Below are 18,068 nucleotides of genomic sequence, written 5' to 3'. Positions count from 1 at the left end.
ATAAAAATATCTCATTTGATTTAGGACCCTAGCTCTCATGACAATTTTGGATAAGCATTACAAGATGTAAACAGAAATGCTTCAGGTATGTTCTTTGAAGCAAGGGAAGATTGACTTGATTTTAATTATAGAACAGCAGTTATCATTATGTAATTTTCTCATATACACACGCAAAGTCTGGACTCCTGGCTGGGATCTCTCCTTTTGCTTTATAATAAATGACTAGTTTCCTTTAAAGGAAAACACAAAGTGGGTCATCCATGAAGTCTGTGATCTCCTGGAAAGAAGCCACCAGCCACTTGGAAACCAGAATATCCAGCCCTGTTCTCCAAGGTCCAATGTTCTCCTGCACCACCTTCCACCTCCCACCACCTACCTCCCACTTTCCACTTTCCACCACCCACCTTCCACCTCCCACCTCCACCTCCCAGCACCTCCGCAGGAAGAACACATCTGCGAATCCTCTGGCATTCCTTCAATTCCTTACAGCTGTAAAACCACTACATGGAAAGAAAGGAACATTTCATAGACCGGGAGTCCCCAGACACTTTCCCAAACCCAACAAGTGAAGAGTGCTTTAGCTCCGGTGAACTACGCCACATTAAGGGGAGTGGAGATAGGAAAGCATCCTCAATGACTGTGAACTGTACAACTGAACTGTGGGCTTCACAGCGGTTCACGTTCATCCTTTGGACTCTGTGAACTCTGTGCCTGCCCTGACTTAAAGGTCCTGCTTAACTGGCAGCATACAATGTTTTCATCTAAGATGTGAGTCTGAGTTAAGGAAAAAGCCCCCTTTTGGTATTTCATCTAAGAACCCCAGCTATTTGAGGTCTGCTCTTTCCCTGGTGTGTTGCAGAGAGCCCTGCCCATCTCCTGGCCTCTCTCTGCCCACAGCTGCCCGATGCTGGCCTGTTCAGTGTGGCCTCAGTTGGGATGGGCAGTGGATTTGATATCAACTTTTGGAATCTCAAGGGAGCCTTGGTGGTGGAGTCTGCCTATCCCTCGAGGAGTTCTCTGTGGGCACGGGAGATGCAAGCAGAGAAGACAACCGAGGCTGGGAGTGGAGACACAAGTAAGGAATGAGAAAGGAGACACGGTCACGCACTCAACACGTTCCCCTTGGGAGAGCCTCTGCTTCAATCCAAACATGATTCCAATGATCCCACATCAATGTTTCCACACTATCCGGTTTCTCTATCTACTGGAATTTGCTCCATCCATAGCACACCAGTGAAGGATAACACAAACAATTATTAGAGGATTTAAGAACAAGTCAATTAGCAACTCTAGGACTTAACACATGTTATCAAGGTAACTAGTTAAAAGTGTAATATGACTCATAATTAAACTATTTTGCACCCAAACAGATTCAATTAGTTAATTATAGCAAATTTTGCTGATCACAAAGACTTTAGTTAAGTATTACATCTTCATGCCAAATGAGGCCATGATGGCTGAACCACGTTTGTGAAGAAACAAATCAGCAAAGCTTAAAAAGGTTCCCAAGAGAGGCTGTTAAGTGGCTTTATGCTCCACCTTTTTCTTTTGATTCTGCTAATGTTGCCCGGCTCTCATCAGCCTCCGGCCCGCTCTCTCCTTGAGATCCAGCACCATGCCTTCATTTAAGTTGCAGTGCTCTGCTGGAGAGAATTTTGAAGTTGATGTTGACATTGCCAAATAACCAGTGACTATCAAGGCCATGTTAGAAGATTTGGAAATGGATGGTAAAGGTGATGATGACCCAGTTTCTCTACCCAATGGTAATGCAGCAATATTTTATATAAGAGCATTCAGTGGTGCACCAACCACAAGGATGACTCTCCTCCTCCTGAGGATGATGAGAACAAAGAAAAGTGAACAGATGATATCCCAGTTTGGGACCAAGAATTCCTCAAAGTTAACCAAGGAACACTTTTTGAACTTATTCTGGCTGCAAACTATTTAGACATTAAAGGTTTGCTTGGTGTTACGCGCAGGACTGTTGCCAATCTGATCAAGGGGCAAACCCCTGGAGAGCTTCGCAAGCCCTTCAACATCAAACATGACATTACTGAAGAAGAGGAGGCCCAGGTATGCAAAGAGAACCAGCTGTGTGAAGAGAAGGGGAAAGTTGTGCCAGGCACTGCAACACTGTAAGGACTGTTCCAAACATTAGTTGCGCTGCTCTGTTTATAATTGTTGACATTAGATAAACACTAGACAAATGCAGCAGCAAACCAATTGTATTCGCAGAATATGATCCTCATTGCATGTGTAGTTTGGGTACAGATTCCAAAACCTATGGCTGAGTTTCTTCCAGTGTGATCAAAAGTATCTTTTTTCTTTGCTCTGACTAAAACCGAACTGTGGGTTCTCTATAGAAAAAAGAAAGGTTCCCAAAAGAAAAAAAAAGGGGGAGGGGGGCAGTTGGCTAATATGTAGTCATTTCTCATTCATTTACAAAACTTTTCAAGTTCTTAGACAATGGATGGTGTATTAAAAACATTGAACTGGGTGAAGACCAAAATAAAATAAGAGTTTTAAATCCTAGACATCTCACAAGTAAAGTTTAATTCATAGACATTAGAATTATTTTCTTCCTTATAAGAAGAGCTATCTCATATATATAATAGAACTGGCCCCAGGGAATTTGTCATAGGATTCAGAAAACGCCAGAGAAGTAACATTTCCTCAGACAGATTACTTTGCTGCCTCCCTTCTTGATGTTCCAAACACAGTCATGCTCATTTTCAGAAGGGTTGACTTTGTACGTTGTGAGATTTTGTTCTTTGTCCTTAAAGGAAAGTACAGATATTTCTTTGGAGGATGAGGGGAAGATGCAAAAAAAGAAGTTCATACACAGCTGATGTGTATGCCCACCCATGATATGAAGGCAAACCTGTTTGGTTCTGTGACAACCCATAAAAAAGCTCACAGCCACGGTCATGACTGTGTTTTCAGGCTCATTACAGAAATAGCACCAGTGACAGAAACCACACAGGCAAAAGCGTCCAGGTGTGGAATGTCATGGGGTTGCTATTTTCTTCTTTATTCTTTTCAACATGACTTCAGTGTTGTACAGTGAACACCTGTTACTCTTTTGATAAAACAAAAACAACAAAAATCTTTAAAGGACTGCAATGCAGCCTTCTCTTACACTATCGCATTCAGTGTCATGGAAGACATATGGTTCATTTTAAAACTGTTCCATGAACTCATCAGTGAGAATCCATCTAATCAGTTCTCCATGATGAGAGAGGAGAAATTATTAAAAAATCAGAAAGATAAGTGCCTGAGCCAGCGGCCAGATTCTCCATGGAGAAGAGGGGAGACAAGACAACAAAATTATATTTCCATCCACCATGTGACAATGCAGCACTGCCCACTGACCCAGACCTTTGAGGAACAATGTTACTCACTGGGTAGTTATTGTCACGCCTACTCTAAAGGTAAAGAATCTAAAACTCAGCCTCAGCCGCTTTGGTTCAGTGGCAGAGCATCAGCCTGTGAACTGAAGGGTCCTGAGTTCAATTCTAGTAAAGGGCACCTGTGGGTTGTGGGCTCGATCCCCAGTAGGGGGCACGCAGGAGATAGCCTATCAATGATTCTCTCTCATCATTGATGTTTCTATTTCTCTCTCACACTTCCTCCCTCTCTAAAATCGATAAAAATAATCTGAAACTCAGCTAGCTGCCAGGGCCACACAGCTAGACAGTGGCAGAGTTGAGATGAGGTTCAGCTTGGCATCACCCAAAGTGTTCTCTGTCCATGCCTCCCTAAGCTTTGGTCCTCCTCAGAGATTCCCCGAGAACAAAATTGCCTTTTCACATTGTCCCTGTTTATTTCCTTTCTTTTGCCACATGTGTGCTTGGCAGAAGAGAAGAAACTAAGATTCTACTCTCACTCGAAAACACATGGGTTGGGGAGTGAAATGCCCAGCAGAGTGAGTGACGGGCAGGGTTTCCACCTCTCCCCTCTTGAGAATGGTTTTTGACACATTCCTGCCTCTTCCAGGAAGGGGTGGCTGACTCTGGAAGGGTGCTCTGCCACCACACCATGCATGCAGAGCACAAGCACATCTCCCACACATCCTACCCTCCAACCTCCATGCACAATTATCCCTGGAGAGTTCTCATGAGCACCCACACTTCATGCACCAGGCCTTTCATACAACCTAGTGCCCCCGCTGTGGCCACTATGGCAGTGCTTAGAGACAGAAGGTGAGCATCTGCCTGGCCACCTAGCATTCCAATGGTCTCTGTTCATGTCAAAGTTGTTTCTCACAGCTTTTGCCAACATGCTCATCATATTCCTGCTTGCAGTCCAGGGATCATAATACAAAATAAATCACCAAAGATGGAAAAAAATAGAATTGCAAAAAAGAGAGAGAGATAGAACTAATCTCTGCAGCCTGCTCTCCAATTTTTGTTTTCAACACATTCTTTGGACATGGGAAGAAGACCAAAAGTGCAGACTGCTGGGGAGAAGCATAGCCTTTCATTCTATTTTCAACAGACAAGGACCCAATCAAACTCTGTTCCTCAGGTAGGAAGCTTCCAAAAGAGGACTTACACTTGTCAATCATTTAATTAACAGAAGAAATGAAAGCAGCCAACAACTGTAGAGCATGTGCTATGTGTGGGCAGTGGGCTATGCATATGCATTTATGTTCAGAATCTCACTGAACCTCAATGACAATTCTTCAAGGTTCATTATCCCCAACTTACCGATAAGAAAAATTTGGTTTAAGAGCTTAGATGACTGCTCAAAGTTGTAGAGCTGGGCTAGACTTTCCACCCTGGGAGACCACACAGTTCCTAATTGCTATGCTCTACTGCTTCCCATCAGACCTTCAAGTGATGGGCATTAGATTCCAAATAAAACCCAGGTTGCCTGTCTAGCTGCTTACCTCACTCCGAAACCTAACATTAAGATCTTTCCATTTCATTAGGCAGGAGGTGGGCTCAATGTACGAGAGGGGAAGGGGAACCCAGAGGATTCAAATTATAACAGGAAAATGGATTGAAAGAGCTAAACGTATGTATTGGAGCCAAATGGTTTGGCAGATGTAGCCATGTTCAGGGATTTGTGATGACAGGGACAGTCCTTTTTCCACCCCTCTTTGAGCTGCCTTTATATAACTTTATCTTTTATGTCCAAAGATCAAATAAAAAAAGATCACATTTAATGAGAAGTAGGGGAAATAAACTGGTGGCAATTAAAGAGTAAAAATAACTTCTCTGTGGCTTCAGACCACAGGCGTTTGCTCATTTTAAGAGGCACAGGCAAATCACTTAAGGCCTTTTAGGCTGAGTTGGTCTCACGTTTCCTCCCACACCCATGGTGATTAAAGTTACAGGCAGTCATAGCTCTTGAACCCATGGAATTGTGTAGTAAGTAGAAGTACAATCAGGCCAAACTCATCAACTCACAAATGCAACTTGTAACACGGAAGTCAAATGCAAGTCTCCTGTGTAACTGGTTGCTTTGTGTGTAAGGGGATTAATGAGAGTTAGAAAAGGTCAATGAATAATTTACAAGTCAAACCAGGAAATATATTCTTGAAGAGAGATCTTCCTTCCTTCACCCTCAAGTTCTGATTCTACTCTCCCTGACTCTGGACACCTAGTTGGCCAAGATCCAAGGAGTCATTATTTCACTGCCCTGTTTCCTACATGCAAATCTGTTTTGGTCTAGATCACATATGTCAAACACAAGGCCCACGGGCCAAATCCAGCCCGCCAGGCCTTGCAATGTGGCCCGCACCGCGCTGTCATCACTGCACTCCGCTGTCAGTTTATGACATTGTTAGTTTATGACTGTTCAGTAAACCATTCGGCCCGCGATTTAGGCTGGATTTTAGATTTTGGCCCCTTCTCTGATTGAGTTCGACACCCCTAGTCTAGATGATGAGGCAGACCCGAACTCTTCCTCAGACTTAGAATAACCAAGTTCACTCAAATCCCCACATGCAGCCAGAAGGATTTGAGATTCCCACCTCTGCACTATACCACTGTGGCTTAGACCAGAACTTGGGAAGTACTCATTGATCTTCAAGTCAAGCAAACACCTGGTAAAATCTTGGGTGTTACCATCTTTCCAATGACTCTGTAGACACTAAAAAACAGAATAACCTATGAGGTATTACTCTGAAATACTCCTTGAAATTTTCTAATTTGGGATATAATGTGGGACTGACTCAAGATGAAATCAGCTGCTGAACAGAAAGATGTAAGAGTGTTTATCCTGTATTTTGGCAGCCCTTGTTCTGTACACCAAGAGAGATGACACACCCTGTATCAAGGTCAAGTCCATCCTAGGTTTGTAACTGAATCCCATCCCCCAGAGCATTGCACTTACCGGTAGAAAGTAGCATAGTCCACTGTTGAGTGGCAGGTCTGAAACTCCCATGACTTGAGTTTCTGGCATTCTCGATGGGCTCGGAGCTTTACCTTCACGGTCCCTTGACACAGTTCAGGCACTGGCTTTCTGCGGGGTCTGTTGCAGAACTCATTGGACTCCACCCTCCAGGACTCAGCAAAGTCATCCACATCAAACTTGAAGTTTCCATCTCCACCAATTAAGTCATCACGCTTATGTCCATTGTAGTTGCCACAGAGACCACAAAGTTTGCCCTTGAGATGAGGGGCAGCCATGACTTCTACAAAACTGTCTCCATCCCAGGATATTTCCAAACCTAGAGGGAAAGAAGAAAAGGGGATCAACCACTCTTGAATCCATCAATAATTCCCAAGTGTATACATCCTTATACAGCACATATGACCATCCCCTAACAAGGAACACTGAAGGTCTGTCCACATTCTTGGTTATCTTTAATCCTTGCAATATTAAATGTCATGTGATTTTAGACAAATCAATTATTTGTTAGGACTTAGAATTTTTAAACTATACAAAGTTTGCCCTTATAATGATATCATATGTATCCCTGTTTGACTTGTAAATAACTACTTATTGACCATGTTATTCTAAGGTATATATTTCTGCCCTTTTCCAGAGAAATTGTGTTGGCCCAAAACATGAATCCACTTATCCAATGATTACTCTAATGTAAAAAATGCAAAGATGACAAAAAATGATAGTTTTTAATGTAATTTTTCTTTATCTCCAAATCCCTCATGATGGTTGAGTGTCATCTCATGTACAAAATCTCATCAGTTTGATTCCTGGGCAGGGCACGTGCCCAGGTTGTGGCTCAATGCCTGGTAGGGTGCATGTGGGAGGCAACTAATATGGGTGTTTCTTCTCTCCTTCTCCCTTCCTGTCATCAATAAAAACGTATTTTTAAAAAGCCTTTTGAGGTTCAATGCAAAGTAAATATCAAGCTCTTCTAGTCAAAGAAGGTTTCTTTTGGTCACAAATATGTGTTAGATGTGTTTCCTACTATTCTCCTGGTAATACTCTGGCAGTGCCTGAGTCCCCAGTGAATGGCTGGACTAGAAAACCAATGAAAGCAAAAGAGCCCCCTGAGTATGACCACCAGGGAACATCTACAACAGGTCAATGAGCACTTTTGCTCTGGGACTTCTCCTTTTTTACTTCCACTATCTCCTAGGGGTGACAACCTACACACACACACACACACACACACACACACACACACACAGCTCTTTTTGATAGAAAAAAAAGTTTCCTTTCTTACTCTCTGTGGTTTTTTTGTTTGTTTTTTTGTTTTTTGTGGGGTTTTTTTTTGTTTTTGTTTTTGTTTGTTTGTTTGTGTGTTGTTTTTTTTTTTTTTTTTACAAAAACTAGCCTTTCCTTGAGCCAGTTCTGAGCATCTGGAAAGAACAACATGATTCTCTTCCTGAAAGATCCTGTCTTTGCTCTTAGAGTATCAAATGAGGCTGATGAGCAAATGTTCAGAAGATGCTCAGAAGTTGGAGAATAAGGTAGTGATGGGAAAGGAGGCAGAAGGAAAAGGATCTTGCTTGGGTATAGAATTGGCATAAGGAACATCAAAGTGATGTGAGATCAGTAAGAAACACCCAGAAGTAAGGTTCTAAAGCCAATATTCCCTACGTTTGGACGCGGTCCATGAGGAGAGGAGGCTGGCCAAATAACATTCCTGTGAGGAGACCACATAACTTCCACAAGAAAGAGTTACATATCTGCTATAGGGGGTGTTATTGGTAGAATAAACCAGGGGTCTAAAACTGGATATCTTAAGAAATAAACAGAAAATCCCACGTGTAAATCACTGTATGTTAAACTAAAGGAATGGATGCATTCTTAGTTCACAACAAATGGTAGAAAAGCTTTTTTTGGTTGCGATAAAAGCTGAGTTCAGGAAAGCAGTAAAGTGGAGTTTAGTAAAGAAGCAAGAGAGATGATTATAAGAAAGTTTCTCTTGAAAGAAATCTGATGAGGAGAAGACAGTAATAGGACAAGGTGAGTAGAGAAGGGACACACCGCTAAAATGCCCACATACTGGGCTGACCTCCCATGTGGATCTCTGAGAAGATGGTGTCAACTCTGACAACCACAACTATCGGATACGCTAAGTTACATGTGTACATACCCCCTCATCTAGCACAGTATCTGGCACGGAGTGTACACTTACTAAATGAATGAATTACCCTGTAAATTGATATATCATGCAAAGCCAAAGAAATTGTGAATTTCATGCTGGTTAAGGCACTGAAATAACAATTTTGGGAAAAGACAAGCAAACTATAATATGATTTGTAATACACTCTCTACAGTATAGAGGAAACTTGACCTTACAAGCCTGTAGCCAGGCAGCTGCCCAGCAAGAGAAATGAAGGGGGAAATCAGTTTCATCCACACTCTAACTTTTACAGCACCGTTCCAAGACTTTTCCGTGCTGCAAAATTTTCCAAACTACAAATCTTTTTCCTAGACAGCAGGCAAACACTCTTCTTCCGAGTGCCACAATGATTGAGAACTTCTATCCAAAGAAGCACCAACATCACTACTGACAATAACATAATAAATTTTGAGACTTTGGCAACTGAATTCATGGGAATTCAACTCACGGTGAACAAGGCGGTCATTGTGTTCTTTCTCTGCAATGGACTGGTGGTCCGTGCAGGCCTGGGGAGACCCACTGTGTTCTTACTAACCTCTTCTTAAAACTCTTACCATCTCACCCATAAAACATGGTCCCCAAAGTAAGAGCATACTCTGTAATTCGCTCTCTTTCCTCCTCTTTTCTTTATTATATTAAAAGGATTTTCACGGGCCAATGCTAGCTTTCATATACTGACGGGATACATTATTCAACTATCGATGCCTTTGTCTCTTGCAGTATTGTATACACATGTGTTGGCATGAGTTTTTTTTTTTTTACTCTCTACATTAGTAAAATCTATTACAACTAGATTACAGCAGTGACAGGCAAAAAAACAAACAAACAAACAAAAAAACTAACAAGTTGTAATTGAAGAGATTGGTCTTCCAAAAGATATTTTAAATAAGCATCTTAGGAGATGAAATATGGAAGGCTGTGGTTCATCTTTTCTGCAGCTGGGATGAGTTTCCTAATTCTCTTGCTGGAAACCGGGTAGAAATAACTGGCAGAGACAGAAGGCTGCAGCCGAAGCACATATCCCATCCAGGGATGAGCAGCGGTAGCATTCCTTCCGCTGTATGAACGGCCTTCCAACTTTCCCTCCTCACCAGTGCGTGTTTTCTAACTTGTTCTTCATCCTTCAAACATGTGACCTAGCTCCAGACCCCTAATTTGGGGGATTTTCTTGAGAGGGCTGGGTGGGATATGGGGAGTTGTTCTCTTATTTCATGGTTGTTTTGTTTGTTCTGCTTTGTTTTGTTTTTAGATTGTTATTGTTGCTTTTGTTGTTATCCATTAAAGGAGAGAGGAGGTGGGAAATCAATAGACATTACCAGAGAGGTTCTTTAAAATGGATGGTTTAAAAAAAAAAAAAAGTAAAATGGATGGTTTTCTGTTCAGTTTACATCAAAGGGAAAAAAATTTAATATATATATATATATATATATATATATATATATATATATATATTCTCCAGGTCCGAGTGTAGAACTCTTGATGAACCCGGAAACAAAGTTAATAAAAAGCCACACTCACATGTGCTAATGCCTTTCAGGTGGGTCTGCTGTAACTCTTTCAGGTAAAGCTGATGATGCGAACAGATGGCAGAAAGGAAATATTTTCAAATTATCTGGCAAGTGCCAAGAGTGGCGTGGGGGAAGTGATGGGATGGGAAGTGCTTTCTCAAGCTACCAAGCGTTGCTCAGAGCCCTGTGTACTACCCCTATGTTATCAGGAAAGCAGCTACCACTGAAGTCCACCCCAGTGACAGGCCACAGTGCACCCTGCAGGTGATCCCGTCATGAAATTCTGAGTCCATAAACCACAGGGGCAAAATCATTCCTCCCATTTCCCCTTCCTCCAGCAGCAGGTTTGATTTAAGCTGTTATTCTGAAGAAAGTACCCTTTGATCATACGAGCTTATGAAACTGGAAAAAAAAAATGATGGAAGAAGAACCCTCCAAGGATATTTTAAATACACAATCAATAAGTGATAAAAACAAAATACCCCTAAGGGGTAGTACAAACTGAATGTGATCAACCAGAGTGGAAAAGACTCTTGTCTGGAAACGCAATTGTCCCATTCAAAGGGTAGTGTCCACGCCAGTCCAATGCCCAGAGGAATACGGCTCTTCCCCAGGAAGCAGAGAGCCCGTGAGCTTCACGGCTCCAAGAAATTGTGCAGCTGAGTATGAAGGGAGCCACATAAATTACTTGAATCCTCAGATGGAAAAACTAATGAAACTGGAAAACTAAGTCCAAGGCCTAGAAGAGTTAGATTCACTAATCGAATTATGGTGCCTATGATGTATTATTATTTTCTTAGCAGCCTCATTCTTGTGCTCATTTTTACAATGTGGACTTCTTACAAAGAGCACACTTATTCCATAAGGTACCGCCAGCTGGGAACAGAGCGGTGTGGAACCTCCTAGCTGTTAGCAATCTTTGAGCATCCAGGATCCATGGGAGAACCGGGCTGTGGTTGACTAATAATTTCCATATCAGTAGAACCCACTGTGTTCAGCTGGCTGGCGCGCAGAGAGGCCAGGCGCTTCTAATTAGTGGTGTTGACTCATGTGTCACTGGTGCACATTTCACATGGACCCACCAACTGCTGCCTCCTTTGAAGGAATGAGCCGAGGCCTCTATCTGAAGAGGGACCTGTCATTTGCATCCGACAGCAGGTGGCTACATTTTCTGAGCAGGGCTCATCCCTCTAACGTGGAATGAATGGAGCGCTTTGCATCTGCCACACTCAAGGTCAGGCATGGGAATTTTCCCCCCTTTATAGGATGTTACAACACATTCATAATGAACGTCTTCTCACTGGAACCATGCTGTCCTCTCTAAATAAAAGCTCTCTGGGCTTCTCCTTGGCTTCCTGCCTTGTTTAGTTAGGCTGGCATTCCATAGGCTAAGTCAATTTATCAAACATATATTTGGCTTGAATTGAAACAGTTCACAGGGTTTTGGAGATAGAGTAGAGCCAAACAGTCTCTATAGCCCCTCAAAAGTGCCTGCCCCAGCCAATGTTTCCCTTGTGGATCCGTATTATCTAAAGGAACTGGAACCCAACTGATGCTTTATCTTTGTTAAATTCTCATCAATGCAAAAAGCAAGACATATCCTGATTTACTCAATATCAAACTAAAACAAATAGCATAGGCAGGAAGTTATGCAATCTAACACCCAATTAACAAACAGAATGAACTAACCAAAGGTAGCATGAAAAGAACCACATGTGACATAACAAACCATGTAAATGAGCTAAACTCATACTTTGGGGCCAATACTGAAGAACCGAATTCTGCTTCTAAGATGCCTCTCTGAGGTAGAGCATCACAGACAAAAATTTGCATCTCATTGAATCCATAGGAGTAACCTAGCAACGGTGAACCTAGCAACCACTGCTGGAGATGTAGCTAACTCTTCCAATGGGAAGGCAGAGCCTAGTGGGCCTCAGGCGACATGGACTGCCGAGAAAGGGCCTCAGGGTCAGCTCCACATGCCCAAGGCCAGGGGGAGAGCTCTCAGCAAGCATCCCACGGGGCCCTCGGAGCCAATGGTTCCAGCCATCAGCCCGGTGACCATCCTTCCCCAGGGTCAAAAAGGAACAGGGCTGCTGGTCACACAGCCCTGCCCCGGCACTACATCTGCACACCCCCACACACTGCAGCTTCCTTCGGAGACTCTCCCTTCTTGGACCCATGCCGACAAGGAAACAGTCTCATTGATGTGAAAAGGCTCACTGCTGACTCAGTTGGGAGGGACCCTGACAATTCCAAGCTGGCCATCAGTGGCCTAAAATTAGCAACAAATCAGGAGAAGAGGTTATTTGGGGAGCAGGACTGCTAGCTGTGGAATGAGGATGGAAAGGCACTGGGTGAACAGGGATTGCAAGACTGGTGGGATTGGCATGGATTGCAAGGCAGAGGGTGTCCAACGTCTCCAGCTGCTCAGGGGCATCTTCAAGATACGTTGCCTGCAACCGAAACCAGTTTGGCTCAGTGGATAGAGCATTGGCCTGTGGACTGAAAGGTCCTAGATTTGATTCCAGTCAAGGGCATGTATCTTGGTTGTGGGCATATCCCCAGTGGGAGTTGTGCAGGAGGCAGCTAATCTATGTTTCTCTCTCATCAATGTTTCTAACTCTCTATCTTCTCCCTTCCTCTCTGTAAAAAAAATCAATAATATATATTTTAAAAAAGATCTGCTGCCTGCAGTTGGGCCACTTCCCTGCCTCTGGGTTTCCCTGAGCAGCGGGGGAGCTGGGTCCTGAGTGCTCAGGCGATGCTTCTATGCAGGTTGGAGAGGTGGAGGGTCACAGACACCCCTGATGCCCACCTGCCTTGGTGGTCACTTTCAGGAGGTAGCCGTCCAGGTCGATGTGGAAGTGTGGCGCCCGCCAGGGCAGCGCAATGCGCGAGCCGTTCCAGCGCACGGTTAGGTGCTGCTGGAGGCTCAGGGTGCCCGCGCCCAGCACCAGGTCCACCGACTTGGTCCACGAGAAGGAGCGGGTCCTGCGGGCGTCGTTCTTCACCAGCACCTGGAAGGGCGAGGCAGGGGAGGAGCAGTCTTTCGTCAAAACGTACTGACACGTCCCCTGAAAGTTAAATGTCCGTCCGTCAAAAGTGTTGTAGTGGGGATCTCCGAATACCGTGCAAACGCCGGGCTCTGCGGATGGGTGAGAGACAAAAGCAGGGTCACAAACCAAGCGCAGGACTCAAGGGGAAATGGGGGGGTCCCTGCAGGAAACCTGGAAGGGGCACCCGCCGGGTAAGGGAGGGCCTTACAGAGATGCTCTAAGCAAAACCAACTTAACCCAAAATAAAGTTCGGTGGGTTGGTGGTTTTAAAAGTCTGTGCCAAACCTCATAGGACATGGCATGTTTCTGGTGCTTTGATACTGAAAAGTTATTTATAACACTTGTGGATTGTTAAGGCATCTCTGTTTTGGAGCCTTGATATGCATCTGTGTTCTTAATGCAAGGGATGGAGAAATGGAACTAAGATAATTTTGTAAATAGAAGTGGACTAATTTTATTACTCATATAAACAAGAACAAAAATAAATAAGAGGCAGCAAAATAAATAACAATATACCAACACACAGTGTTATCTCCATCTAACTAATTTAAAAAATTATAAACATGATAGTCTAAATGTTACTTGTGGTTTTAAACTGAAGCAGTATACTCAACACATATATTTACTAAGGACAAATAAATAGAATTGCCAGATACATGCTCAATACTGCAAGGAACTAAGTCCTGATAAAGTTAAGAGTCTCTGTGTTTCACACAAATACAAGGTGCCTATATTTTTATCTGAGTTAGATTTTTTTAAAAAGTCATAAAACCCATCATTTAGTAAATTTAACTAATTCCAATGAGTTCACCACTTCAAAATACCTTTCTTTCAAATACTTACGAGACCTAAGTAGTTTGACATTTGGAGCATCTCAAAGATGTTTTTATAGAAATTTAAATATTATTTTTAAAACAAATTTTGACATTGATGTGTTCCCCATCTAAAGCTATTTTATCTGTTTTGAAGGAGGCTTGTATGAGGAAATGAGGAATTCATTAAGAGAATTTAGCCTAAATGATAGAAGAACTATAACAAAAAGTATAATTTCCAGTCAATATCAGAACAGATCAAAACTAACAGTCTCAAACATGGTGCTTTCTGGTTAACAGGGTCTCCTTGAGTGACAACAGGATAATTATAACTCACAGTTGATACTACCATGTGCCACACAAGGCCCTGGCCACTCGATGCACCAAACTCAAGAGAAGGGCTTCTTTCAAGCTCTTAACTCCATACTCAGCAAGAAAACCCGAAACCTAGCAAGGCTTTGAGGTTGTAACGGGTGGATCTCAGCTTGGAAACGCCAGCGCATTACTGGATTTGAAATTCTCCTCCGGAGAAACTCTCTCTCACTGTGTGCAGGCTCTGGGAACACCTGCCCTCTGCCCAGAGTCCACAGTGTCATCTTCTCCTGAACAGGAAGCAACCACATCTTCTCCTGGTGTCCCGACAACAGTTGCATCAAAATGATCATTAATAAAAACAGTAACAGTTGCCATTTTCTGAGAATTCTGTACATGCCCTGTGTTCTCTATGCCTGCAGATCATGAATACACTACAGGAAAGTTGTATTTCGATGGTCTCCTAACATTAAACCAACAGCTGAGCACGTGTAGCAAATCCATAAAGTGAATCATTATCTGATCATTAAAAAGTGTATAAATAATGTTCATGATTGAAAAAATGCTTATTACGTAGTAAATAGGAAACAAAGTTCTATCTTTTTAAAAAATATACATTTTCATTGATTTCAGAGAGGAAGGGAGAGAGAGATAGAAACATCGATGATGAGAGAGAACCATTGATAGGCTGTCTTCTGCACACCTTATTGGTATATTGGGGATTGAACCTCAACCTGGGAATGTGCCTTTTCTGGGAATCAAACTGTGATCTCCTGGTTCATAGGTTAATTCTCAAACTACTGAGCCACGTCAGCTGGGCCAAATTCTATCTTAACTGTCTTAGAATAAATATAGAAATACCACACCAAAATTGTGAACAGTGGTTATTTCTTGGTGACAGTATCATGAGTGATACTTTTTCTTTCTTCCTTATGCCTTTCTGATTTTGTTTTAGTTATATACGTATATATATATTTTTGAAGAGTCAAAATATGGGTACCTGTAGATACAGCCAATTATGTGACAAAGCAAATCCTCAAAAAAGAAACAGAAAATATACTGTGTTGAGTGGCTCTGGGGGAGCTGGAGCTGACTCAGAGCTGGGCAGAGAGCGATGAGGACATGGGAGACCGGCAAGGGAGGCCATGTGTGAGCAGGGCTGTCAGGAAAGTGATTTTTCAAGAAGCTCTAACTTGAGGAGGAGAAGGGTTTGAAGATCAGGATGATTTTTCTGGGTAAGAGCAATATGGAAGGAGCCAACAAAATGTCATGACCGCAAAGATGCCTGAGAATTATGTGTCGCTTTTGGGGACATTTGTAGCATGAGCTAAAATAATTTGGAAGCCTTGGCCCTCTTTCCTGGCACCTCACAGTCCTTATGCCAGGTCCTGCAGGGACAGAAAACATGTACACTGAAGAGTGACTGAAAGCGAGAACCCCGGAATCACACAAGTCTGCCTGGCTGAGAAGGAATAAGCTATGGAGGCTCTTAGGGACATACACAAACATTGTATTCTCATCAAGTTTTCTTCCAGCAGATGCAGTGGAATGAACTGCAATCCAGGATGTCCAGATGTCTGGTCACACTTTCTGGAATGCTCGGGGTGATAGTTGGAGCTAAATAAGCAGATTCTTCTACAACAAACCTTAAATATGTGTAAGTCAGAGGGAGAAGAGGAAAATTTGAGTTTACTCTTGGTGGTACTTTTAAGTCAAATCATCAGATTTCATTTTTATTTTGGTTTGTTTTCAATATATGTATACAAGGGTCTAGGCAAAGGGGAAAAAAAGATTAAAAGTATATAAATCCCAATATAAAGAGTGTCATTTTTTCTCTTAGGTTATGGAATTATGGGTGACATTTATTTTCTTTGCTCATTTATGTGTATTTACATTATCTTATACAACTACATTCATGATTTATAATAACTATGTACACTTTTGGAAAAAGAATATTTGCTTTAAAAAATTAAAAATATTATATTGAAACATGACTTTGCTGTTAAATATTTAATAAGATTCCTATGAGAATTAAGAACATCGACTACTTCTGAAAACATAATTCCATGCTTTTCTTTAATGTCATCAAGTACATTTATTTCTGTCCTGGGTGTATTTATTCTAATGAAATGCCTTCATTCTGAGAGTAGTGATTATTCTCAAGACATCCATCAAAGAAAATTAAGGGGAAATTACACAACTCCATGCTATGAGGAAGAAAATATGAGAAGTTGGGTAGACTCCAAACCTCTTCCCAAAACACAACAAACAAACAAACAAAAACAGAAAAGCATAAGGAAGAAAAAAAAATCTATCATTCATGGTTCTGCCATAAAAAATAACCACTGTTTACAATTGGGGTGTGGGAGAAGGAGTGTGTGTTTGTGTATTTTAACATAGTTAAGATTAAGATTATCCTGTACATGAAATTTTACTTCCTCTTCACTGAACATGTCACAAGATTTCCCCAGTCATTAAAATCACTTTGAAAACATAGAAAGTGGTTATTATTGTCTGTTCATTATTTCTGCAGAGAAAAAATTTTCCAACTCATCCTATCACACACCACTATGGATCAGTACATTTCCAGAGAAGTGTTCTAACCTCGAAAAAATCTATCAGATAAAAAAATAAAATAAAATAAAAGAGGTTTTCAGCTTCCCTCACACAAATTGCAGGGAAACTGGCTGTGTCGGACTCCAGGGTCCCTGGGTCACGCAGGGGCTCCTGGGAACCTCAGGTGGGGAAGAGACATCACAACGATGTCAAATTTGAGTCAAGAACCAGGAAAGGGTGTGATTGGAAACACTGATATTAACACAGCTCCCGTGTTATGGGTCCCAGCAAGAATTTAATTTAACTTTACTGGGTGAATGTGGAGAGAAAGGGGTCGTGGCTCTCTTTCCACCAACCTATAATCCACCAGGTATAGTTACACATCTACATATAAAATCTAATTTTTAAAAAAGCCAGAACTAATAATTAGTAGATGCCTGAAACAAATATTTAAAGAATAGGGATATTGTTAAGAATGTATGCTGAAACCAGTTTGGCTTAGTGGATAGAATGGTTCGATTCTGGTCAAGGGCATGTACCATGGTTACAGGCCCATCCCCAGTACCGTGGTTACAGGCCCATCCCCAGTAGAGGCAGCTGATCGATGTTTCTCTCTCATTGATGTTTCTAACTCTCTATCTCTTTCCCTTCCTCTATGTAAAAAATAAATTAATATATATATATATATATATATATATATATATATATATATATATGTTTTAAGTATGTAAATTTCTTTTTACATATTTTCTAGAACCCCAGTTACTCACCAACTTCAAATGGAAGAGCAAAGGAAATCATTCCTACCTTCAAATTCTAATCTGATCGAACTCCTAAACCCACGACTAACATTCTAGGGCCTCCAGACTGAGCCTCCCTTCCCCAAATCCATTCTTCGCTCCACAGTGGCCTGAGTCTGACCCATACCTGACATTGCCCAGCACAGGATCCTTCAGCTTCCAGCTGCAACTTCATGAATGCTACACTTCCCTTCCCTCCAAATCTCTAAAGTGGGACTGACACATGGCTCTGAGATTCTGGGATGGTTTTCATTTCAAATGCTCTACCCCATAGACACTTTATGTTTTTCAGTTTGTGGGGTTGAAAATATGGCCACCAAATCATAGCATGATTATGATCATCAATTTCTACCCTAGCTTATAGTTATAATGCCTTTAACTCTATATCAATCAGACCTGATGTATATTTGGTGTAATCTCTCAGTGCCTGGCATGCTGCCCTGCTGCCCAATATATTGGAACTCTCTTTCTCT

At 42.0% G+C, this 18,068-nt stretch overlaps 1 protein-coding gene and 1 pseudogene across 3 annotated transcripts in view; one reads left to right on the top strand and one right to left on the bottom strand.

The window, feature by feature from the left end:
* The window catches only part of BMPER (BMP binding endothelial regulator), a 187,155-nt gene that overhangs the window by 42,959 nt on the left and 126,128 nt on the right, over nucleotides 1-18,068 (bottom strand). The window contains exons 12-13 of one of the 2 annotated variants that reach the window (XM_084896864.1): nucleotides 12,875-13,204; nucleotides 6,343-6,679 (exon numbers count right to left, since the gene is read on the bottom strand). In XM_084896864.1, the coding sequence (XP_084752990.1) occupies nucleotides 6,343-6,679; nucleotides 12,875-13,204 (667 nt within the window). The remainder of the gene's footprint in view (nucleotides 1-6,342; nucleotides 6,680-12,874; nucleotides 13,205-18,068) is intronic. The other variant, XM_084896865.1, reaches the window with a different exon arrangement.
* On the top strand, nucleotides 1,616-2,139 carry LOC311629467 (S-phase kinase-associated protein 1-like; annotated as a pseudogene). The gene has a single exon. The product of its transcript is annotated as an S-phase kinase-associated protein 1-like (transcript).

The sequence above is a fragment of the Pipistrellus hanaki genome (assembly GCF_964339955.1).
Source record: "Pipistrellus hanaki genome assembly, chromosome: 10".
NCBI classification, from domain to species: domain Eukaryota; kingdom Metazoa; phylum Chordata; class Mammalia; order Chiroptera; family Vespertilionidae; genus Pipistrellus; species Pipistrellus hanaki.
This window is presented reverse-complemented; position numbering and strand designations above follow the sequence as displayed.